The sequence below is a fragment of the Podarcis erhardii genome (assembly GCF_964252035.2).
Source record: "Podarcis erhardii genome assembly, chromosome: 13".
Taxonomy (NCBI): domain Eukaryota; kingdom Metazoa; phylum Chordata; class Lepidosauria; order Squamata; family Lacertidae; genus Podarcis; species Podarcis erhardii.
The window spans coordinates 35,652,369-35,677,503 of NC_138502.1; the positions used below are offsets into that span (position 1 = coordinate 35,652,369).

General features: G+C 50.7%; 1 protein-coding gene across 1 annotated transcript in view; it reads right to left on the bottom strand.

Annotated features, from left to right (window-relative positions):
* Window positions 1-25,135, bottom strand: part of PRR12 (proline rich 12) — a 46,072-nt gene that overhangs the window by 13,263 nt on the left and 7,674 nt on the right. The window contains exons 2-10 of the mRNA XM_081837551.1: window positions 22,326-22,438; window positions 19,888-20,049; window positions 14,551-18,029; window positions 10,020-10,638; window positions 8,058-8,377; window positions 6,428-6,544; window positions 5,655-5,788; window positions 4,342-4,787; window positions 1,801-1,926 (exon numbers count right to left, since the gene is read on the bottom strand). Of these exons, the coding sequence (XP_081693677.1) occupies window positions 1,801-1,926; window positions 4,342-4,787; window positions 5,655-5,788; window positions 6,428-6,544; window positions 8,058-8,377; window positions 10,020-10,638; window positions 14,551-18,029; window positions 19,888-20,049; window positions 22,326-22,438 (5,516 nt within the window). The remainder of the gene's footprint in view (window positions 1-1,800; window positions 1,927-4,341; window positions 4,788-5,654; window positions 5,789-6,427; window positions 6,545-8,057; window positions 8,378-10,019; window positions 10,639-14,550; window positions 18,030-19,887; window positions 20,050-22,325; window positions 22,439-25,135) is intronic.

The following is a 25,135-nucleotide window of genomic DNA, read 5'->3' on the forward strand; positions in this document are numbered from 1 at the left end:
TTTAATGTGAGGGAGTGAGCTGGTAGACGAGGAGTGGATCTCTCTGTCCTGCCTCTGCGCCTACCAAACGGAGCAATTTCTGCATTTTGAGTGGTCATGCTAATTTGTTCAGGCAGAATTTGGTGGGAAAGTGGCATGCAAACAAGTATCTGATGATGATGACGGTGGTGGAAGAAGGCCGGCAAAGGAGGGGAGCCACTGTCAGTATGATTTACAAACTCCTCAAGACAGCGTCTGCATGAAATCCCAACACCGCTCACCCTCACAGTCAAGAGAGGACTAGCAGAGTGACCAACCAAACCCCAACTGCCAGTTTCCAACTGCCACCTCCTTTCTCTAGCACCAACTATTCTCTGTGAAATACATTCCCAATGACAGTACCATCTATTCTTTGTGAAATACATTCCCAATGACACTACATCACAAATACTAACAGCCACCTTCCTCCTGCATAAAAATGCAGAGGTGCTGGAGGATGAACAGAGCCCCCAGTCCCCTTCTCAGGAAGCCCTTAGCAGGCTAGTAAAACATTTTACGTGGACTAGTACATTTTGTGGGCTTGTTTACAAGGCTGCTGCGCAGTGTGAAATCTGGCATCTTTATGCAGTGTTTTAAAATCATTTTTTACTTGTTATTAGTTATTTACAAAAAAAGGCTTATTGTTTGTTTGTTTATAAACAGTAACTTCACTGCAATCCAACACCAAGGCAGCCCATGAGATGTGGAGGTTCTTGAGTCAATTCTACAACAGTAAACCTATTAAAACAACAACAACCCACGAAGGTATCAGCTAAGTAGCTGGCCTAGGCCTTAAAACAGTGGCTTCCAAACTCCACCCACCCACCCACCCACCCGCCACCTCACAGATCACTTGAAAATTGCTGGTGGACTTGAAGGACCACTTAATGATTTACACACACACACACACACACACACACACACACACACACGCCCGTTGTAGCAATTGCAATTCTTAATGGTATTCTTATTGGCCTTTTAATTTCTTACACTCTATTTTGCTGTACTGCAGTCTGCATTCTTCACAGACAGGCCACAGGTAGTGTTCGAAACTCCCATTGCTCTAGGCACATTTTGCATCAGGGAATTTCATTAGCGTGAGCAGTTTCTGAGTTCTGGGCACAGTACTGCGCCTACGATTTCAGATTAAAACTGCAGAGTGGAAGGAAAGAAGGACCTTTTTCTGCTGCTCCACTTCCAGCTACTCTCTGGAGACTGGAGGAGAGACCTTTAAGAATATTAGGGGGGTAGGCAGGGGAAGGACTAGACCATATGAAAAATGAACATAATCTTTTAGCTGCAGTTCATTCATTTTCAGCTTCGCATTCTTTTTATATATATAAAAAAGTGTGCCTTGACATTCCGTTGTTGAACCTACAACCTAGGTATAAGGTGCTGCAGGCCTCCTGAATGAAGCTAAAGGCAAGACCACCATTTGGTAACCCCTGCCATAAAGCATTTAATGTTGAAAGAAGAGCAAACTTACAGCCCTTAGTATAGCAACAAAGAAAAGGAACGCCTATCATTCAGGCAGCTTCAGAGTTTTCCAAGCAAGCATCTCTACAGGGAGCAAAAGCCTCTGGACCTCCAAGAGGCCAACAATGACATAACAGAGATGAGCAGCCCAGCCCTGCTGGCAGAGAAAGAAAGAAAGGAGGAAGCACAGGGCTCCAGAGGTCTCCCAAGGCCTGGCCAATTTTGAGCAAATAAACTCTGCCATTTGTGGGGGCAGGTGACTGACCCACAGGGCCAATCAATATACCACCATTCACGAATGCGCACCGTTTGTATCCTCAAGAGCTTGGATCATGTCCGGGTCGAGGGCAGTGCTGACCAGCATTTCCACGTAGCTGCGGTACATCTCCTTCATGGCTCGCGTGTTCAGAATACGGCCCGTCGGCACACGCTCTAGATAGGAGAAGGAGCGTTAGCTTAGCATTTATTTAAGGCACTAACATCCCGGGCTTTCCTAAAAACGTTCTGAGGCGGCTGACACAAAAACGACACACGATGAAAGCGCAGGAAAACGTTACAAATAAAATAACAGACGAGGGAACACAGTCCAGCTATCATTCTGACTGCAGCGGAATTGTCCCCCAACCTGGCTCTTCAGATATTACTTTTCATATTCATTTATTTATAACAGTATTTTAAAGTGGTTTTTTTCTGGGCAAGTCCATTTAGGGACAGGGGAATTCCTTCTTTTACTCCTCCCTCCTCACCATCTAGGTCTTTATAAGAATCTCCCTCAGTCTGGCTTCAGGGTCACTAGGAAGACACCAACACACACAATGTGTGGCTCTCTAAACCTTTAGCTCTTCAGACACCATTGGACTACAGCTCCCATCAGCCGCAGCAAGCAAGGTCAAGGGCTTGTGGGAGGTGTAGTTCAGCAGCCTTCAGACGGCAAAAGGTTCCTTGCACCTGCTCTAAACCTGCTCCGCCGTTGCAGTTTCGTCGCACGTTGTTTACAAGGCCCTTAACTTGGATCCAGGGAGAACTCAAGGACTGCTCAGTGCCCAATCTCCCTGCTTGATCACCAAGGTCATTGAGAGAGTTGTGGTTAGTTGTGCTCCCCTGGTATTCAGTACTGTGGGCCCTTCCCTGCCAAACCTCCAGGCGCCTGGCGACGACTTTTATCTCAGCAAGTCTCTTAACGTGCACTCTTCTGATTTTATGGCTGATTTAAACTGCTAAGATTTTAACTATGGAGAAGAGCCGCTCAGTGATACAGCATCTGCCTTGCATGCAGCAGGTCCCAGATTCAATGCCTGACATCTCCAGGTAGGGTTGGGGAATGTCCCCAGCATGAAACCGTGCAGAGCTGCCACCAGTTAGTGTAGATAATACTCTGGAGCCAGTGTGTGGTGTAATGGTTAGAGTGTTGGGACTATGACCTGGGAGGCTGGAGTTCAAATTCCCACTCAGCAGTGAAGCTTGGGGCCAGTCACCATCGCTTAGCCTACCCTACCCTACAGGGTTGTTGTGAGGATGAAATGGGGAGAAGGAAAACCATGTACACCACTTTTTGATCCTTGGAAGGAAAAGGCGGCATATAAATGTAATAAAGAAGGGAGATGTTCCTAAGATTCTATCCTTTGTATCTATTTGAAAACTCATTGTACACTGCTTAGAAACTGAAGTGCTAAGTAAGTAAGTGGCTGCAAGTAAATAAGTAAGTACCATATATACTAAAGTACAGTGGTACCTCGGGTTACATACGCTTCAGGTTACATACGCTTCAGGTTACAGACTCCGCTAACCCAGAAATAGTACCTCGGGTTAAGAACTTTGCTTCAGGATGAGAACAGAAATCGTGCTCCGGCGGCAGCAGGCGGCCCCATTAGCTAAAGTGGTGCTTCAAGTTAAGAACAGTTTCAGGTTAAGAACGGACCTCCGGAACGAATTTCCGGAGAACTTAACCCGAGGTACCACTGTATAAGCCGACCCTAATATAAGCTGAGGCACCTAATTATACCACAAAAAACTGGGAAAACGTATTGACCCGAGTATAAGCCAATTCACCACACCACAAACCTCCTGGTGGGCCGGAGTGCATGTGTACGCATGCACACACGGCAGAGGGGACTTCTCTTCCCCCCAGCCCCTCCTGTCCCCCTGCCTACCTAGGGTGCTGCCAAGAGGCAGAGGCTGGTGGCGGTAGCAGCAGAGGAAGAACGATCAGCCTGAAAGGGCTGCTTTCAGGCTGTTCGTTCCTCTGCCGCCACCAACAGTGGCAAAGGCGGCGGCGGAGGAAGGAGCAGCCCGAAAGGACCCTCACTCGACTATAAGCCCAGGGGGGCTTTTTCAGCATAAAAAATGTGCTGAAAAAGTCGGCTTATACTCAAGTATATACGGTAAGTAAGTAAGTAAGTAAGTAAACAAACAAACAATAGAAATTGGCTGGAAGGGACCCTGAGGACCATCTAGTCCAGTGTTTCCAGCTGATTTTTGGACTACAACTCCCATCATCCCTAGCTAGCAAGACCAGTGGTCAGGGATGATGGGAACTGTAGTCGAAAAACAGCTGGAGAACCAAGGTTGGGAAACACTGATCTAGTCCAACCCCTTGCAATGGAGGAATATGCAGTTTATCCTTCTGGGAATCGAACTTGCAACCTTGGTGTTATCAGCACCACACTCTAACCGACTGAGCAATCCCTCATGAATTTCTCTCTCTCTCTCTCTCTCTCCCTGAGCTTTCACGTCAAAAGGCTCTCTCTTCAACTCTACCACGGACAGTTTCTCCCCTCAAAAACTTCCCGTGGGCCCGCAACTCACTTCAAGGACCGCCTCATCTTCTGGTACCATCAGTCTACTCACCCTCCTCGCTCTGCTGGTCAGGGCTGGAATCTGAGTCAGAGGAGGACGCTGCCTCAGCAAGCCATTTTTTCCTCTTCTTGGGAGGGGGCTCAGCCTTCACCTTGGCTGGCTTAGGCTTGGGTTTCGACGCTCCGCTGGCTGGGGAAGCTTTTGTGGGGACGGGAACAGGGGGGTCAGTTTTCTCCGCCTTGGGGGGCTTTTCTACTTTGGCCACTTTTTCCGCCTTGGGGGGCTTTTCAGACTTCTCGACCTTGGGGGGCTTTTCCAGCTTCGGCGCTTTCTCAGCCTTGGGGGGCTTCTCGGCTTTGTCCGCTTTTTCGGCCTTGGGGGGCTTCTCGGGCTTCTCAGGCTTCTCGGCCTTCTCCGGGACTTCCAGCTTCTCCGGCTTCTCAACTTTGGGCAGTACCGGGGTCTTGGGGCCAGACGCCTTGGGCTGGCTCTGTCTCCTGCAGCAGGACAGACATAACCATGAGATCCAAATACAGGCTCTGCCTCAGGAGACAGGTTTGCTGAGGCGTGTGTGTGTGTGTGTGTGTGTGTGTGTGTGTGTGTGTGTTGGGGTGCAAGGGAGGCTTTAAGGGGAAAAGGAGAAGTGGGGCGATGGAGGGCTGGGGAGCTGAGAGTATTAATATACTGTTAATTCTGTGAAAAAAAGGAGTGTTTGCTACCATCCAATTCACAGTTCAAGCTGGAGTCAAGAGGAGAACAGGCCGTGGCACAGAAAAACATAGGCTAGTGAGGAGGGCAGTCATGGTATACCCCAGGCATAGGCAAACTCGGCCCTCCAGATGTTTTGGGACTACAGCTCCCATCATCCCTAGCTAACAGGACCAGTGGTCAGGGATGATGGGAATTGTAATCTCAAAAAATATTTGGAGGGCTGAGTTTGCCTATGCCTGGAATAGCTCATTCCTTTGACAGGTGGAAGAGGCGTGGTACGGAGTCAGTTTCATGACTAGGCAGGTGAGAAAACAAAGAGGTTGGGCTCTTTGCTCCTTCAGGTGAGGAGCTAAATACTCTCCCGCGTGTCAGGTAAAATAACTGTAGAAATAGAGGGTGGCAGCGGAGGGGGAGGTAAAGGATCTGAGGAAAAATCTACCCCAGGCATGTCACCTGAACAGTTTAATACAGGGAAGGGGTTTTTTTGTGGCGAGGTGTGATTTTCAGCCATCGAACTCACAATTCTGGAAAAGGGGCACTTCACAAACTGGAATAAATTAACATGAGGAAGTGGCTCAAATGCTTTTTGGTGCTTCTCTGTGAGTGGAATTGGCCTCTCATATGGGAGACACCCCCCCTTCCTGCTCCTTTACCTGACAGCTTGCAGGGGCCGGTGCCAAGGCTTCTTGGAGCAGACGCGGACGTAATCCTTCTTGTTGATGTTCTCCAAGAACTTAACGTAGAGGCGCTGGTACCGGTTCTTGGCATCGCCAAAATAGCCCAGATACTGAGGGGGGACAGGGAAGGAAGGAATTGAATATCGAAATGGGGGTGGCGGGGAGAGAATGTCTGCAACACAGCTCCTTCCCACCTCCAGGAATAATGAGTTGATACACAGCAGAAAAACCCAATCCTTCGCCCACAATATCAGTCAGTTCAAGTGGATTTACTTTACTATTTATTACTTTAATAAAATCGGGGGGGGGGGGGGTTGAGGGAAGTTGCTTGTTGTTGTTAATTGTCCGCCCCTCACCAGTTTTAGGTTTTAGTATTGTGTTTTAATGTCGTCACCTGCCCTGGAAACTTAATGTGAAGGGCAGACAATTAACAACAACAACAACTTTATTTATTTAAATATTTATTATCCACTCTTTGTTGCTAAAAGTAATACCAGAGTAGGGTTGCATCAAAACTTTTAATCAGGAAATGCTATAACACAGCAATGCTAATCAATAAAATAAAAGCAATAGGGGAAAAAATTCTGCCACAGCGTAGAGGCGCTGGTGGTTAAAACCCAGAAATCAAGCCATTGTGCCAAATACAATTGCATAAAGTTCATGTAGACCTCCCACCTCTGAAGTTCTTTTGCCCACATTCACTGAGAGTACCATTTTTTGCATGGTGAGCGAGCAATGGGGACACTTACATTGCTGGTCGCGCAAAATTGTCGCTGCCCATCCTTTATTTCAGGGGTGAACTTCTGGAGCAAAGCTTTCTGAACCCGCCAGATTGGCGGTGGTTCCCGCCCAGTCTGAAGAGCAAGCTGCAGGAGGGCAGAGAAGGGGGTGATGGTACCAGGGATGCAAAGAACCCCAAACAAGCCTAGCTGCTGTGATGCAACTACTCTGCAGATAAGAAGCTCCACTGGATCAGGCCAAAGGCCCACTTAGTCAAACATCCTGCTCTCACAGTGGCTGACCAGACACCCATGGAAAGCCTGCAGGCAGAATCTGAGGGCATCAGCAACCCTCTTTGCTTGTGATTTACAGCACATGCTTATAAGCCCAACTTGTGTAAGCCTACTTAGTCCCTCAGAAGGGAAACTAGTGTCAGATCTAATGTAACATTTTGATTTTAAGTATTATTATGATTTTTTAAAAAAGCTCAAACTAAAACTTACCCAACAGTAAGAATTCAAGACACTGAAATACGTGAAACACTTGAAAATGTCGTTTACATTCTATGCTTTTAAGGCTTTATTTCTGCTCCAAGCCCAGAAAGATAGTAATATGGCCCGCTTTGATCAATGAATAGAAGATACGGTAAAGGTAAAGAAGCCCGGACAGTCAAGTCCAGTCAAATTTGATTATGGGGTGCGGCACTCATCTCCGCTTTCAGGCCAAGGGAGCCAGCGTTTGTCTGCAGACAGCTTTTCTGGGTTGTGTGGCCAGTATGACTAAACAGCTTCTGGTACATGGAAATGCTATTTACCTTCCCGCTGCGGTGGTACCTATTTATCTACTAAGCTGGTCTGCTTTCGAACTGCTAGGCTGGCAGGCACTGGGACAAAGCAACGGGAGCTCACCACGTCGGGTGGATTAGAACTAACAACCTTGTGATCGGCAAGCCCAAGAGGTTCAGTGGTTTAGACCACAGCACCACCCGCAACATAGGAACAGACTTGCTTTTCAATGCAGATTGTGCATGGATAAATAAAATGTTATTTGGAATGCATTTATAAAAATTATGACTTGCTAATAACTGTATGGGACACGGGTGGTGCTGTGGATTAAACCACCGAGCCTAGGACTTGCCGATCAGAAGGTCGGCGATTCAGATCCCCACAACGGGGTGAGCTCCCGTGGCTAAGTCCCTGCTCCTGCCAACCTAGCAGTTCGAAAGCACATCAAAGTGCAAGTAGATAAATAGGTACTGCTCCGGTGGGAAGGTAAACGGCGTTTCCGTGTGCTGCTCTGGTTTGCCAGAGGCGGCTTAGTCATGCTGGCCACATGACCCGGAAGCTGTACGCCGGCTCCCTCGGCCAATAAAGCGAGATGAGCGCCGCAACCCCAGAGTCGGCCATGACTGGACCCAATGGTCAGGGGTCCCTTTACCTTTAATAACTGTATACTGACTGTAGTAATAGCAGTACTTATTTACCAACATGTCATATTGTATTAAAACCTCAAGCACTTTTTCCTGTCTTGCTTTATTCCTCGCTTTATTATTTGTTCACTGAAAATTTTCTCAATAAAATCAATAATAGTAATAGTAGTAGTAGTAATAATAATAATAATAATAATAATAATAATAATAATAATATCTCCTTAATGCACCTTGAGGGCCTGGACGTCCTCCACGCGGATGACAAACTCATCGCGTTCTCGGAAGATCCCCTCCCCACCGCTCTCTGCCTCTTCTTCGTCCGTCTCTCCACAAATGGCCGCCGTCTCCTGCTTCTTGGCAAGGTGAAGAGGCCGTGTGTCCTCAGGGTCCTCAGGCTCAGGAGATGCCTGAACAGGTGGCTCCTCGGGGACAGGTGGAGCCTCCTTGGGCGAGGGAGCTGGGGAGATGGGCGGCGGGGGTAGCTCTGGCTGGACATCTGCCTCCACTGAGGGAGCTGGGCTGGGGATTTTCTCCTCCACGGGTGGCACATCTGGGGGGGGGGAGTGGCAGGGGTTAGCAAGCAAGCAAGAACAGAAATCCACCTTTACTCAGCAGTGGCCTCCTAGCTGGGGAATGGTATCCCCAGAAAGTCTTGCCTAACACCTTCTCTATAGTCCTTCTAGACTCAGGCAAATACCTTTTTATTCACCTAGACCAGGGGTATGGTCCTCCAGCTGTTGTTGGACTACAACTCCCATCAGCCCCAGCAAGAATGGCCAATGGCCAGGATGATGGGAGCTGTAGTCCTGCAACACCTGTAGGGTCACAGACTCCTCACCTCTGCCCTAGGCTTTTTAATTAATTGTGGTTTTAAATCAGGACTATGCCATGCTGTCTGTATCACCAGAAAGGGTGGGTTGGCTGGTGTGCTTTTTTTGCTGTTTTTTATTTGTTTCTTGGATGGTTTTTAATTATTATACATGGTATTTTTAAAGCGTTGTTTTGTTTGCAAAATGCCCAGGGAATATTTATTGATGCAAAGCTACATCCATCAATTAAAGAAATGGGTACTTTGGAATTTAATTTACCAATCTTCCCTGCAAACCATGCACATATATACTTGTAACTTAGGGATCACACCTCACACATATGATGAAGTGGACTGCAATTCATGAAAAATTCTGCCATAATAAATTCATCAGTCTTTAAGATGTATGCCAGCGGAACAGGATCCCATGGGGGGTCGTGGATTCTCCTTCCTCAGAGGCTTTTAATCAGAGGCTGGGTGGCCAACTGTTATGTATGATCTAGCTGAGATTCCTGAATTGGAGGGAACTGAACTAGATGACCCTTGGAGTCCCTTCCAACTTTACAATTCAGTGTTTCTAAGTGTATTCCTTATCTTATTCTTTTCAGAATGAAACATTTTTTTCAGAAGAAAAATTTAGTAGTGGAAAATCCCCCAGAAAGTTTTCCTTTTTTTTTCTTTTTAATTTCTTTAAAAATCATTTTTATTGATTTTCCAGTAAAAATCCCCCAGAAAGTTTTCTGCCTGGAACTGGATTAGTAAATGTGTTCCCTTTTATGCGGACAAGAGCAGGGCTTTCTTGATTATTATTTTTTACTTCACATCAAAACTGCATACAATTATCTAGAGTTTGAATTTTGAGGCAGGGTGGCGCATGGGTCTTGCGGGAAAGAGAAACATAACTTGGTAAGTAAACAGGTTATTAGGAAAATATAAGGGAGCATGTGTGCAGTGTTTAGAAACTCAAGATATAATGTAATCGCCAAATGGCACCTTTAACCTAGAACTACGGTCAATTCAAGCTTCAAAGAAATATTTCAGATCCCTCTCTAAGTGACATTTTGCTTTTCCTGGTTGCCAACCTGGCATCCAAAGCTGTGCGGTTGCAATTGGACCCACGCCAGGTGCAAAACGCGCCTGGCGCCTGCCTAATTTCTAACACTGCTGTGTGCAGCAGAAAGGCATTTGATCGGGAAGAATGTCTACATTCAGGATGCAAGAACTGTTGAAAGAATGCAAAGAAAAATGCATACTAAATATCAGACGGAAGTCTACCCTGCTCAGAAACTAATGCCCTCCCGAAATCAAGATAGGTTATGTAAATCAGGAGATAAACAATGGCCCGGGACCCAACTCAAGGTTTGGACAGGGGACCGGCGCTCACCATTGGGTTCTCCCTCCTTGCGGTCGGTGGGGTCGTAGAGCGCTGAGATGGCTGAGGAGATGCTCTTCTGGAGGTCCTGGTTCTTGCTGACTGAGTCCTCCTCGTCAGACGAGAAGGAGGGCAGGGTCTCCAGGTTGCGCTTCAGCTCCTCATCCAGCCGCTTGCAGGGGCTGGTGCAGCTCATCACGAGCCCAGCAGGGTCCCCTTCGGGCCCATCCAAGCCGCCAGGCAGCATCGGGGGCGCCATGCTGAAGGGAGGCGGCGGCTGGGACGAGGAGGACGAGGATGTGGCTGATGGGGGACGGGGCGTCTTGGAGGGGCTGCCTGAAGGCGCGACCATGGTAACCGCCGTGCCGGGGGCCCCGACTGTGGCGGCCGAGGAGGTGGAGGAGGCAGAGGAAGGCAGCGTCTGACGCTTGCCCGACTTAAGGAAGTCCAGGAAGGAGGCCATGAACCCCGACTTCATTTCAGGCTGCTTCTCTTCCACTTCTTTGATCTTCTGTTTGATCTTCTCTCGGGTCTGGCTGCTATCCAGACTGCTCTCTTGAGTGGGCTGATGAGATGGGGTGGAAGCCTCCAACTGAGACCCCTCCAAACCTTTGGGGACTGGAAGTTTGATCTGAGGAAAAGAGAAGGGACAGGAATTGGGGGAGGGGAGGAGGAGTCTCAGGGAGACTTCCTGGACTCGCCCCCCGATGTTGGCTTTGCGTCTTGACTTAACCGACCTCCGTTTTTCTCTCTCCTTTTTATTTTATTTTTAGGGTTTCACCATTCACCAGCTTTCTGGACCCACCATTTTCCAACCAAATCAAAGATACATTTTGCATATATCTTCACCATTTATCCTGCTTCCAAAATTATGGGTTTCTGAGAGCTCTGGCTTGGTTTTTTTGTTTTGTTTTGAAGGAGCTGGGTGGCAGATGGAAAGGGAACAGAGTGAGAGAACTGCAGGATGCCCAGGAGTCAGCTCACATAAGAAGGAAGCGAACACCAGGAAAGCTCTGTGCGGCACTGGAAGCCACCCTATAGCCAACTAGAAGCCCCACCCTGCTCATCTCTGGCTTTGAAGCCACCCCACTGTAGACACAAGCCTATTTCCTCCACTCACACGAGGACCAGAAACCAAATTTTTGAAAAACAAAACCTGAAATCCACTAGGTACCACATTCAGCAACAAATTATGTGCTTGAGCGAAATGTGTGGCTTGCTCACACACAGATCTAGCAACCGGCAAGCTCGCCTCACTCGCTAGTCCTCAAAACATGCACAATGTACTGAACTAGTTTCACACACTCCCAAAACATCTATCTGGGATCCCTACCATCTACCAACCCTGCCATCCTGTCCTAGTAGCATCCTGCACTCTGGAAACCCAAACTCTTGTGCCAAGAAACAGCCATGCTTATGTTAAGTGTGCAAATAGTAACAGCTTGCAAGGCTATTTTACTTGTGCTGTTTTATTTATTTTCAAACTCCGCTTGAATTTTAAAAACAACTAAACAGCTAGGTGAAAGGATTCTTTTTTTAGGAACGCATTCCGAGCAGTGTCCTTAAGAAAGAATTCCCATCTCATCTGCCATAATGTGTGTATTAAGCTGCTGAGTGAGGCTTTCCAGAGATTTGGGCTGGTGCTGTCAGTATGCCCACTCATTTCATCTGCCCCTAGGGAGGTGGAGGAAGTCCTGAAATCGGTGCCTGGTGTCCATGATGGACTGGACATGTGGAAGGACCCACAGCTTAATCCCTACAAGATGGAAGAACTGTTGGTCAGGGGGCTCTGCTGACGCTACTCCTGAATTTCAAGCGCTACTGGCGCTACTCCTGAATTTCAAGCAGGCGGAAACAGCATTTCAGCAACTTGGGATAGCGTACCAGGTGCATCTCTTCCTGAAGACCTGGCCACGGTGATGTACGCTCTAGCTTATATTCCGATTGGATTACTGTATTGCTTTCTACATGGAGCTGCCTCTGAAAAGTGAACTGCAGCTTCAGCGGGCGCAGAATGCGGAAGCCAAACTATTGTCTGGCGTAAAGTGTTCTGACCGCACCACTTTAGTGCTGTTTCAGCAGCCCTGGCTGCCTGTTTTGACTCAGGCCCCATTCAGAGTGTCGGCCTCTCAAAATTCTCCACCCCTGACTTGTAGCAGGATGATTTTGCTTGATACTGCAAGCCGCCTTGAGGGTTATTGAATGGAAAGGCAAGGAACCATTGGTTTTAATGAATCAAATAGGAACACCGTTAAACCCAAGGCCTCTTGGGTAAGTTCCTTTTTTTGCAATAAATAAAGTACAGGAAATTTTTACGGGCACAAGACCCAAATATTTTTACCATCAGAATACGCTACTAAACGTCCATGCTGTGCACCTCTGAATGTGCATGGTGTGTTGGCTGCATTTCAATGGCTGTTTTTCAAGAAGTGGCAGTGACATGGTTTTCAGGAGAGACAGGAAAGGTATTAAGGAGTAGGTGCATGATATTAGGAGTCATGAAGTCGGGCCTAGCATCAGCGCCCTGGGAAGGGCTCGCTGCTCAAAATCTCCCTTTTCGTTTGAGTGGCAGGCCCTGAGGGTGGGTGGAGCGAGTTCAAGGTGCTGTCATTTTAATTTCCCAGAGTGCTCTCAGTGTGGGAACTTCACATGGTGGCTACCAGACGACCTCTACCAGACGGCTATTGCCATCCCTAGCTAAGCCTGCCAAGGGGCTCCACTGGTGTAGGAGAAAAAGAGGGCCCTCCTCAAACCTGGAGCCAACCAGCATGGGGTTGGGAGAACAGGCCATAGAGAGGAGGCGTGTATGCAACCCAAGGCAAACCCTGCCCAAGACACGATCTGGTACCTTTTGCATCTTCGCAAACCTCTCTGTGCAACAATAACGGCTGAGATGGGGACAAATAAGCAAAGGGAATAATGGAGAGGGCAGCCAAAAAAAAAAAAAAAAAACCACAACCAACAGCCCTGTGCACATTAACTCAGCATAATCCTGTGCGAATTAACTGCAAAGCAAGCCACAGTGTTCAATGTAGGTGTGCCTTGGATTGCAGAGTAAAAACGCAACCTCTGTGACGTTTGCCAAACTTAATGCAGAAGTCTGTAAGTCCAAGAGCACAGAATAAGCTGTTCAATAGAGGGAGGAGCTTCAGATGCTGAAACAGCTATGCAAGGCAAGGTTTATGGGTAGCACAGGAACTTTAGATGGTAGATTTAGAGGTAGGGAGGAGTGGGCCACTTTCTGTCTCCAAATTCACTCTCTTCTCGTTTAGTTTAGTTTTTTTTAATGAACAGGAGAGCAGCATCCTTTAGAGTCGCCACTTCAAAGTGTGAAATGTGTTAAGACTTACAACTTTGAACAACTTGCTGCTTTCCACAACATTAAGCACAGAATCTGAATAGTTTCTGTATTCACATGCTGGCGTGCAATGGAGGGAGGGGTCTTTTTCAGGCCATGGGCTGCAGTCTCTTAGGGGCAACCTTCTCTGGGCCACATGCCAGTCATGACTGGAACCCTAACCAAAAAGCAAGCACAGCCTAGTGCCCCGGAACTGAGGTTCTCCCTCCTTGCTGAACAACACATGGAAAAAAGACCCGGCTGCAAATATGTACCATGTCCATCAAACTTTCCCGGATCCTTCCAGCCAACAATTCACCTACCCACTCCATATATATGGAGCCACTGTATGCCGCCACTGTAATCCACACAGAAGAGAATTCTGAGAGCCATTTCACATGTACCCATTGCACGGTGGCTGCCCCCAGAAAACCCCTCCAGTGTTTGCACGGAGAGCGTTGTTAAGTACAGACATCTGTGCAAAGTATCTATGGGAGCTGTTCAGACACCGGTGTGTTTCCTGGAAAGCAGGCTGAAACACTCCTGCAGCCCTATGGAGCCTGGATTGCGCATAAGCAATTTCCAGCAGCAAGCACACCACTATAGGTACATATGAACGGCGCTTGGCAAGTCAAGTAGTAGTTTACTGCCTGTGACAGATTCTCCAGGGCCAGCAACACCAGGAGCCTCAAAAGTCTGCCTGCTCCCTTTCCTGTACGCGAGTTGGGGCCACAGCTCAGTGCCAGAACACCTGCCCTTGGCATCAGTCCTTTGCATCTCCACTTAAAAGGGATCAGGCAGCAAGTGATGGGAAAGACTCTCTGCCCGAGGACCCTGGTCAGATAACACAAATACACTTCAGCTGGTGTTAAGGCAACTCCCTGGGTTCTCTCACTAAGCCCACTCTGCAGAAGCCAGAAACCACACGTCTCTCCAGCTCGTTTCTGCCCATTGTCTGTCTCTAGTCTCAGAACCGATCTCTTTATTTTTCAAATTATTCTTTTCCCACTGCAAGTCAGGGATGGGGAAGCTGCGTCCCCCCTCCAGGCTTTGGGTGGATTGCAGCCCCCCAAAGCCTCAGCCGAGGCAGGTGGGGGAGTCGCAATCCAACCAGCCTCTTAAGGAGAGGGGCCACAGCCCTCCCACCCCCGCCGCCAGCCCTGCCACTTAAAAAATGAACCCCGCTGCCTCCCAGTCCCCGCTTACCTTGAGTGGTTTGAGGGACTCCAAGCCTGCTCCTGGCTCAACCCCCTCCTCCCCGGCTTTCTTGCCCCTCCCTCTCCCCCGGCCACGGGGCTTCTTGGTGCCATCGTGAGCCACGCCATGGGGCGGTTCAGTCAGGGGCCGGATGCGGGGCCTCCCGCGGGGTCGGGGCGGGCCCTCCCGCTTGGGCTTGGTCGGCTTGCGGCCGCGGCGCTTGGGCCCTTCCAGGAGGCCGCTGTTGGGCGGGCAGAAGTCTATGTCGCCCATGGGGCTGAGGCTGGTGCGGTTGGTCCGGCAGCTGGAGATGAGGTCTGGCAGCAGGTCCGGCAGGCGGCGGCTGTTGAGGCGGATGTCGGCCGGGACGTCCTCCTTGTCCTCGTCGTCTTCGAACTCGTACTCCTGGGCGTAGTTCTTCTTGGGCGGCTGGAAGGGGGGCTCCCGCTTCTTGAGCAGATGGAAGGACGAGGTCTTCAGCAGCTTCTTGGGCTTGGACGAGCAGAAGATGGGCGACGTCAGGCCAGACTTGGACTCCGAGACGGGGGCCGTCCCGTGCTGCCCTGACTGGATCAAGCCCAGCTGCTCTGTGTTGACCGTCGAAGGCAGCTCATGCTTCACAGAGACAGAGTCCAGGCCTAAGTGCTGCCCATCTCCGCTCTCTGACTGGCAGTAGCTCTGGTAGCCTTGCCCCCCTTGCATCATGTCGTAGCCTCCACCTTTCATGCCCTCTCCCCTCTCCATGCCTTGGGTCCCGTCGTCCGGCTTGGGGAACTCGTCTCCGGCGCAAGGAGGAGGCCCGAACATGTCCTCCATGCCCGGGAAGAAGCTGCGGTCTTCATCTTGCAGCAAAGAGTCCGGGAAACAGATGGAGGTGAGGGGGACAAAGCGCTGCTTGGCCCCCTGCGGGCTGGGGCTTTCAAACTGGTCCTTGCCCTCCAGCTGGCCCTGGGGGACCTGCTGGGAGGAGTCGGGGTCCAGGCCGGCGTCGGGGAGGAGGTGCTGCTGGTTCTGGACTGAGCCACTCTGCCCCAGGTGGGACTCCAGACTCAGCTCGGGCTCCAGGAAATCCTGGATCTCCTGAGACTGGGAAAGGTTGCCTTGGGGCATCACCTCCATGCCCTCCGACTGCATCCTCTCCTGCTGCAGCTGGCCCTGGAGCTGTGGCGACTGCTGCGGCTCCAGCAGCTGCGCCTCCATGCTCTGCGAGCGCACATGCGCCTGGTGCAAGTGGGCTTCCAGCGCCTGCATCTGGAGCTGTGGAGAGGGCGCCTCGGCCTGGTGCATGCGCTGCGGCTCCATCAGGTGGACGTCCAGCGGGGTGCGCACCTTCCCGCGCGAGTGCAGCTGGCTCTGTGTGTGAGTGAGCACCGACTGGAGCAGCTGGGATTGTTGTTGCTGTTGCTGCTGTTGCGAGAGGGAGAGCGGGGGCAGGTCGGGAGGGGAGTCCAACATCAAAGCACCCCCCTGCTGCCCAGGCATCATCCCGTGAGGCTCCATGGGGTGCGGCTGGGGGGCGTGCTCCGGGGTCTTCTGCAGGTACGAGTGTGCTTGCGATATCTCCTTGCCCCCCGTGTCCATGTGTCCTCCCTGGAGGTGCTGCTCGACCGACTTCTTGATCTCCTGCCCGTAGGAGTCCATGGAGCCAGTTTGGTGGCTGTAGTGGACCACGGAGGTGGCCAGGGACTCTGGCGTCGAGCGCGTGTGCGAATACTCCTTCTGCCGCTCCCCTTTCTTCTTGTCCTTGAGGCCCTGCAGGGACATCTCGAGGCCTTGGTTGTCCAGGTTGGAGTTGGTCCGGATGACACTCTGCAGGTGGTAGCGTTCCTCCGTCTTGCTCAGCTCATAGCCCATCCCCTTCCCGGCCCTCTCCTCGCACTCCACCATGCCCTCGGGGGGCACGCGGGGCGGGCTCTGTGACTGCAGCAAGTGCTGGATCAGGAACTCCTCATCCTCCGTCCGCTCCGAGGACAGCAGGTCCGAGTCGGTCTTGGATTTGCCGTAGGTCGCTGCCCTCTCCAGCCCTCCCTGGGAACTCTGGTAGCTCTGGGTGTGGGCCGGCTGCATGAACGAAGGAGACAGCACGGAGGTGAGGTACTTCTGAGACTGCCCGGGCGACGCCACGCTCTGGGGCCGGTTCGTGGTGGGCGACTGGAGGGGCCGGATGATCTGTGAAGGGCTCGAGTCCGGGAGGCTCTGACTGTGTGAGTAGCCGATGGACTGGCTGTGCCCTGGCATGGCTGGCGAGTGGCCGGTGCTGTAGCTCAGCGACGGGCTGGCCGTGGGCATCCCCTGCGAGTGCGCCGGCACGTAGCTCGGCGTCTGGCTAACGGAGACATGAGGCTCGGCCTGGACGCTGTATGACAGGCCCTGGAGCTGCTCTGGCGAGTAAGTCTGATTCTGACAGGTCTGCAGCCCTTGCCCACCCTGCCCGGCCTGGCCCTGCTGGGCCTGCCCTGTTGTTGAGTAGCTCTGCGCCTTACTCACGCTTGTGAGGTCTTGGGCCTGGCTGCTGCTGAAGCCTTGTGAGGCCTGGCTGACCGAAGACAGGTTCTGCGGCTGGCTGACTGAGTAGCTCTGTGTTTGGCTCATGGAGAGCAGGCTCTGGGGCTGCCCGGGCGAATAGGCCTGCGACTGGCTCGCGATGACGGAGCTGGGCTTAGGAGTGGACGAGCTGTAGTTGCTTTGGCACTTGGGCGTGGCGGTGGAGCGTGGCGGCTGGCGGGAGGCTGAGTAGCTCTTGGACTTGGAAGAGGAGGCCGTGCCAGAGTAGCCGGGGGACTGGATGATGGGGCGGTAGCTTTGGGAGGGCTCTTGCCGCGTGGCCTGGGAGGTCTTCTGCTGCTGCGAGCCCTCGCTGCTGGCGGGCGACTGCTCGCCCAAGGGGCTGCACGAAAGACTGGAACGGTGGGGCATCTGCTGGTAGCTGCCCCCACAGCTCAGGTAGTGCTGGAGGGAATGGGCAGCGGGCAGCTGGGGCTGGGCACTGGAGGGCCTCTGGTAATGCTTGATGACACTGTCCTGGCGCGGGATGGCCCTGTCGATGGAGGAGGCGGGAGAGCTGGAGAAGACGGAGGTGTTGTACAGCTGGGATGTCTGGTCAGAGGGCCCCAGCGAGGACGACAGGAGGTTGAACTGGGAGGGCAGGTGGCGGGAAGCCGACTCTTGAGCGCTGCGGTACGCTGAGCTCTGGGAGGGCAAGCCCGTGCCCAGCACTGCACTGCCCAGCCGGTCAAAGCTGAGGGAGGAGGGGACGCTGGGCTGGGAGGACTTGATGTGCAGCAGGGGGTCATGTGGGGACAAGAGGCCGTTGGAGGTGGGGCTGAAGGTGGCATCCTGCAGGGTGAGCGAGGAAGTGACCGGGAAGCTGCGCCCGCTGAAGGAGGCTGGGTGCTGGTAAGCGGAGAGTGCCGACGAGGAGGGGAAGGTGCCGGAGCCTGGGAGGGCCCCCGAGATGAAGAGCTCGGCGGGCGCTGGAGTGTGCATGGCTGCAAGAAACAAAGGCATCGGGTTAGTTGGATTTCTCTGCACAGAGCTGCAGGATTTGCAAGGCACTTACAAGGGAGGCGGGGGGGGGGGGTAAAGGCACAGAGCTTGGCCTACTCACAAGAGGTGGAGTAAGCTGTGCCCAAAGAGTCAACAAAACACGCTCCTGAAAGACATGTTGAGGCAGGCTCACCTTGCGCCTCATTGTTGAGACAGGGTTTCTGCGATGCAGGATACAGCTCAGCAATAAGAGCATGTGATTTGCATGCAGAAGCTTCCATGTTTGCTCCCGATAAGATCAGGAGCAGGTACAGATTAAGGGAAAGGCTCCTTGCCTTGGGAAGATGGGATCAAGAGTCATGACCCAATGCTACAGGCGACCCCTGCTCAAGAGATGACACTCTATCACCTGGTCCCTCCCATCAGAGGTTGTTGTTGTTAATATGCCGCCCATCTCCCATCTGACTGGGTTACCCTAGCCACTTTTGGGTTACTTCCAACACATATAAAAACATAATATAGCATCAAACATTAAAAAACCTCCCTATACCGGACTGCCTTCAGATGTCTTCTAAAAGTCAGTTAGCTGTTTATCTCCTTGACATTTGATGGGAGGGCTTTTCATGGGGCAGGCACCACCACCCAGAAGTCTTCTGCCTGGTTCCCTGTAACCTCACTTCTTGCAGAGAAGGAACCACCAAAAGGCCCTTGGAGCTGGATCTCGGTGTCCGGGCTGAACAATGGGAGTGGAGTCGCCCCTTCAGGTATGCAGAGCCAAAACCGTTTAGGGCTTTAAAGGTCAACACCAACACTTTGAATTGTGCTCGGAAACATACTGGGAGCCAATACAGATCCTTTAAGACTGGTGTTATATGAACATATAAGGGACATGGGTGGCATTGTGGGTTAAACCACAAAGCCTAGGACTTGCCAATCAGAAGGTCGGCGGTTCGAATCCCCGCAACGGGGTGAGCTCCCGTTGCTTGGTCCTTGCTCCTGCCAACCTAGCAGTTCGAAAGCACGTCAAAGTTGAAGAAGATAAATAGGTACCGGTCCGGCGGGAAGGTAAACGGCGTTTCCGTGCACTGCTCTGGTTGGCCAGAAGTGGCTTACTCATGCTGGCCACATGACCCGGTCACATGTACAGTGGTGCCCCGCAAGGCGAATGCCTCGCAAGACGAAAAACCCGCTAGACGAAAGGGTTTTCCGTTTTTCGAGGCGCTTCGCAAGACGAATTTCTCTATGGGCTTGCTTTGCAAGACGAAAACGTCTTGCGAGTCTTGCGATTTTTTTCGCTTTCCCCCCCTTTTTCTAAGCCGCTTTGCCGCTAATAGCCACTTAGCCGCTTTGCCGCTAATAGCGCTAATCGGGTTGCTTCGCAAGACGAAAAAACCGCAAGACGAAGAGACTCGCGGAATGGATTCTTTTCGTCTTGCGAGGCACCACTGGCTCCCTCGGCCAATAAAGTGAGATGAGTGCCGCAACCCCAGAGTCAGCCATGACTGGACCTAATGGTCAGGGGTCCCTTCACCTTTACATGAACATAAGGATAGAAGAGTCCTGCTGGACCAGGCCAATGGCCCACCTAGTCCAGCATCCTGTTCTCACAGTGGCCAGCCAGATGCCTGTAGGAAGCCTGCAAGCAGGACATGAGCACAAGAGCATTCTGCCCACCGGTGATTCCCAGTAACTGGTGTTCAGAGGCATAGTGCTCCGATAGTGGAGGTAAAACAAAGCCACCATGTGTTTTGTACATCAGTGCATCAACAAAGGCCCTCTCGTGAAAGCTCAGCCCAGCCCACGACGAGCAAAATGCCCCTGTCCTTTCTGTGCCACTGGAAGGTGTGCTACGGTAGTTACCTGTTTGCCAGGATGGGGTGCGGAACTGGGAGAGCAGGGAAGAGGCAGAAGGGCCCGGCTGAGGTGCCCGAGACTCCAGCGCTGAGATGAGATTCATGACAGAGGCGTCCGGGGTGGCACTGCTGGCATGATGGAGCCCTGTCTCGAACAGGCCAGAGAGACCTGGGGGGGGGGGGGAATCAAGGAGACAGAGAAAGGAGGTCAGGTGCCGAAATACAGTGAGAAAGAAAAGATAGATCCGAGGTGGAGAGGCTTTTTCTACCCAAGGGCCGCATTCCATTCGAGGCAACAATCCAAGGGCCACATGATAGTGGTAGGTATGGCCAGAGGCAAATCTGGGCAGAGCAACAAATGTTAAAAAAAAAAAAAAGCCAAAACATTTTCATTAATTTTCCAAATTTCAACAAATCAACCAGAAATTAAAATAAATTCAATTTTCCAAAATTAACCTTATATTACAAATTTTTTTTTGGTCATTTTTAACTTCTTTTCTTTAGCCATCAGCTATCCATTTGCCAATTCCTGCGCGTACAATATTGTAACACTTCAGATATCTAGAAGTGAGTTTGCTCATCAGATTGTCAATCCACAAAAGATCAATAATTATTTCTAAAATAAATTTCCTTTCCTTCTTTCTGAGTGTATGAAAACCTAATAGTTCGCTTTCTTTAGATGTTTTCCCTTTACTTCTTAACTGCACAGCCCACTTTGTCCAAGATTTTTCCTGTCCCATCCTCTTTAATTTTCAGTCCATGTAAATTTTATCTTGGTAAATTAAATCCTTGTAAATAAAATGTGGATTTTATCTTTGTACTGTAGGCTAGTTTCTATCCATGCCCCTCTCTGTCTTCCATCCAGGAAACACAAGACATTATCAAAGTTCAATGACATTTTCCAGCAGGGCAAAACCTTTCTGCGTATGAAGGCAAGCCAGTGAAGAGTGTGGGTCAGGGGACAGGGGTGTGGTCTGAAGAGAGTTTTGAGGGCCGCAGTTGGTCTCCGGGCCTGAAGTGCCGAATCGCCTGATACAGAAGGCAGGAAGAGGAGCACCACTTTGAACAGACAGGAGAGCCTCGAGACACACAGTGGTACAGAACAGCAAAAGGATGAAGAAACATTGGTACCATTAGAAGACACACCAACCACAGAGGGTTGGGGTGGGGTTTTTTTAGTTTGTTTGTTTTGGTGGCGAAGGGGAGACTCAGCCAAGAGCGAGGCATGCACAGACAGAAGGGGGAGAAATGAGAAGTTATAGACAGCTAGACAGGTGGCTGCTAAGGGAGAGGGGAGAAGTCAGAAAAAGCAGGAAATGAAGGACAAATGAGGAACTGAGACAAAACTGACAGGCTGGAAGGTCAGAAAACTGGCTCTGGTGGAAACCCATAAACTGAGGGCCAAATTATAATTTACATTGGCCAGACTGTTTCTTTTTGTACAAGACGATATTTTTTCCTTAGAAATAATAGGCAAAAATTGTGGGTCATCTTATACACGGACAGGGGGGACGGGCAATTGGTGGCAAGGCCTGCTGATGATTGGCTTTGGCAACTGGGCGGTCTATTTACGACAGCGGCAAGTCGTGCGTGCAATTGGCTGTGGTTGCGTCAAGTGGGCAGATGGGCTTTCGGCGGTTAGTGTCCTGATGATTGGTGGCTGTGGCAATCTCCCCCCCCCCCCAAAAAAAACAAAAAAACCTTAACAACTCTGGGCAATCCCCCCCCCAAAACAAAAAAACCTTAACAACTCTGGGCAATCTTCCCCCCATTTTTGCTGTGGTCCCCAAAAATAGGAGTCGTCTTATAAATGGGGAGGTGTTATACACGGAAAAATACGGTACTTCTTGATCGAAGTCAACAGCAGTGGGGACTGGGAAAGAGAAGTGTGGTTTATTTGTTCTAGAAAATTAATAGCTTTGGGTGGAGAGGCAGGGAAAGGGCATGGAGAAAAGGATTAGATCCCCTTTCTCCCAGGCCACAGTTCTGATCTGGATTCTCATCCTCTGCTTTGGGTTAAAAGAGAATGTCCTGCGTGCTAAGCACATTTAAAATAATGCTGTAAGAGGAAGAGCCCTTCTGGATCTGACTCATCTAATTCAGCACCCTGCTCTCAAGAGCAGCCAACCAGATGCCTGTGGGAAGCCCGCAAACAGGACTTGAGTTCAGGAGCACCCTACTCTCTTGTGGTTCGCAGCAACTGCATTTCAGAAGTACTACTGGCTGCATCACTGTAACCTGTAGTATCAACCTGAAAGCGTAGGGCAAAATGAGTGCAGTCAAGGTGAACCAGGGGAAGAGAACATAGGCATGACAGCCATTCACACTTTTATGAGAAGGACAAGCGCACAGCTAGAGGGGAGAGGAGGAAGGAAGGGGAGGCTTGGTTAAAACACATGTGCATAAAGAGAAACACCAATGGAGAGAGAGTACAAACCACAGTACCTGCCGGGTGGTGGTTTGTGGCGTAGCCCTGCAGAGGATGGGGGGTGGCGTACGCTTGGCGGTGTAAGATATCCGTGTCTGGGTGTGAGCTCCGGGATCCACCGTACACCAGGCTGAAGGACAAAGACACACAGAAAAGACTTGGTCAGACTTGGCAACTTCTCTGGGAATGTGGCTGAGATTATTTGACACACTTCACACAGTTTGGACATCCTGATTATATGCACAAAAGGTTTCATGCAAAGCTTATCAGCGGAAAGTCTGGTAGTGGCTGAGGTCAAGGAACCCAATTATACGTGATTCTTTAATTTCGAGTGCACAGAATTGTGGGGTCTAGCACATGCACTCTAGAGTTCAGAACCCTTCTCAGCTATTAACTTTCTAGGTGACATTGCGCAGCCATGGGCGTGAGCTCCTCACCCATAAAATGGGCACACCAGTGCCCTCATTCGAGAGGAACAAAATAATTACATTAAGCCAAAACACGCTGCACGTTCAAAAGTGCCACACAGTTGATACTGAAACACCACAGGCACCGGGAGAAGCTTTCGCCTTGCCTTGTTTAGATGCTTGGGGAAAAGATCAAGGCACCTCCTCCCACCACCCCAAGCATACACCCCCCCTCCCCACACTCCATCCTCTTTCATTAGCAACTCACATAGGCAGGAAAAAAGACTGGAATGTGTAACCAGTGATGCATGATGGGAAATGTAGTCCCCACCTCCTGGTTTCCCACAGCCTCTGCATGTGACCCGAATCCCTTCCTCTCCCCTGCCTTGCACAGGAAGACGCAGCTGTCTAGCCCAGCGGCCAAAACGCAGCAAACGCAGCTCGCAGAAGAACGCCCCTCATTCCTGACCTCCTTCCTCAGCTGTAGGTGCTGCTGAGATCTCTCTCTCTCTCTTTCCTTATCTGCAACCCAGCCAGTTCAGCCCTGCTTCTGATGCTGCTGACTCTTGTCCTTTACCTGAAATTCTTTTTCTCTTCACACACATACACACATTTCTGCCTTGGATGATTTGTAGAAATATTCTCTCACACATGTACTCTTAAAAAAATGACCAGGTCAAGAAAACTGAGAGCTCAAAAGGCCTTGCTTCAAGCTCCCTGCTCTAAGCCGCAAAAATCCCCTTTCCCAGGCCCTGCCTCTTAAGCACCTGCTCTAGACCACTGGATTTTACCACCCCTTTAAAAGAAAAAAAAAAAAAGAAAAGAAAAAGTCAATACTCTCCCATTGCCCCCACCCCAAATATATGTGCCCAGTTGACAGTTTGGCTGCTCTTATCGGAAATCACAGGTGCTAGAGCTCCTAGCCACTTGGATTTAACACACTTACAATTTAATCCTATAAAGTGGTACCTCTGGTTACAGATGCTTCAGGTTAGACTCTGCTAACCCAGAAATAGTACCTAGGGTTAAGAACTTTGCTTCAGGATGAGAACAGAAATTGCGCGGCGTCAGCATGGGAGGCCCCATTAGCTAAAGTGGTGTCTCAGGTTAATAACAGTTTCAGGTTAAGAACAGACCTCTGGAACGAATTAAGTTCTTAACCCGAGGTACCACTGTACAGGCTACTCCAAAGTAAGTCCCACTGAAGTGAAAGGGGTTAAGAGGGTACAGCACCGCACCCTAAACCGCAGGCAGCTATTCACTTGGGGCAGTAAATAATGTGGCAGAAGGGCCTGGTACACCACACAGGTTTGCCAAGATTTAGGGGGGGGGGGAGGTATTCCTTCACAAAAACACCCGCCACTCCCCCAGCTTTCTGTACACAACACCCAGGCCATGCTCTCTCTCTTTCCGCACTCCCTTTGGGAAACACTTCATGTGCCTAATTATGTACAACGCTGCCACTCCCCTCCTCCCAGCGCCAAACCAACCTGCCACCGTTACTTATTTTCTGAAATGTGGCACATGCCTCGACACACACGCACAATTATGCACGTGCCGTGCAGGAAACACAAGCACAGCTTTGGGACAGGAGAAGCCACGCGGGGTGTGCACCCCTCTTTGCAGGGAGGAATCCAGGTGGTACGAGTGATCTTGGTAGCAGCAGCAAGCGCGCCTGTCTCAGGAATGCAGCTACCTGCTACCTGCTGCTAGGGAGCTACAGAGGTTGCAATGCGAAAGCGAGGCAGGGAGGGCAAGGAAGGAGGCGGCTGGCCATGAAAGCAGGCAAACCCCCCTTTGCACACAGCATGCCTGCCTGGACTGCACTGTAGCAACCACGAGAGGGCCATTCTGCGAAGGGTTACAGGAAACAGGAAATAAGAGAGTCTTTCATTCACCCTCCTCACTGTCTCCCTTGCTACAGAGCACTGTGTCAACAGCTGAATGGAAAACCATCCCGAGGCAGAGAAAGAGATAGACGCACACAAACGTAAACAAAGCTTGCCAGATCAGGCCAGTGGCCTGTCTAGTCCATCGTCCTGTTCCTACAGGGGCCGAATAGGAGAAGCAGCAAGGAAGGTTTGGGCACAAGAGCACTCTATCCTCTTGTGATTTCCAGCAACTGGTGTTCAGAGACACTGCTGCCTCCAACTGTGGAGGTAAGAGCACAGCCGTCATGGCGAATAGAAATCAAGCCTCCCTCGGTGACGGTTAGCACAGAACAGAGAACTCTCCCAATTCTGCACTAAGCACCGATTCCTCACTTAAGCAGACAGTAGCTGATGGGGAAAGCCCTTTCGGCAGAGATGGCAAAGCAAATGCATATCATACCAGTGAACTCTAGTAACTAGGCAGAAAGATTCAGATGATTGGATCCACACATGCGAGACATGCTCCATTCGGGTGGCTGCAGAAGGAGG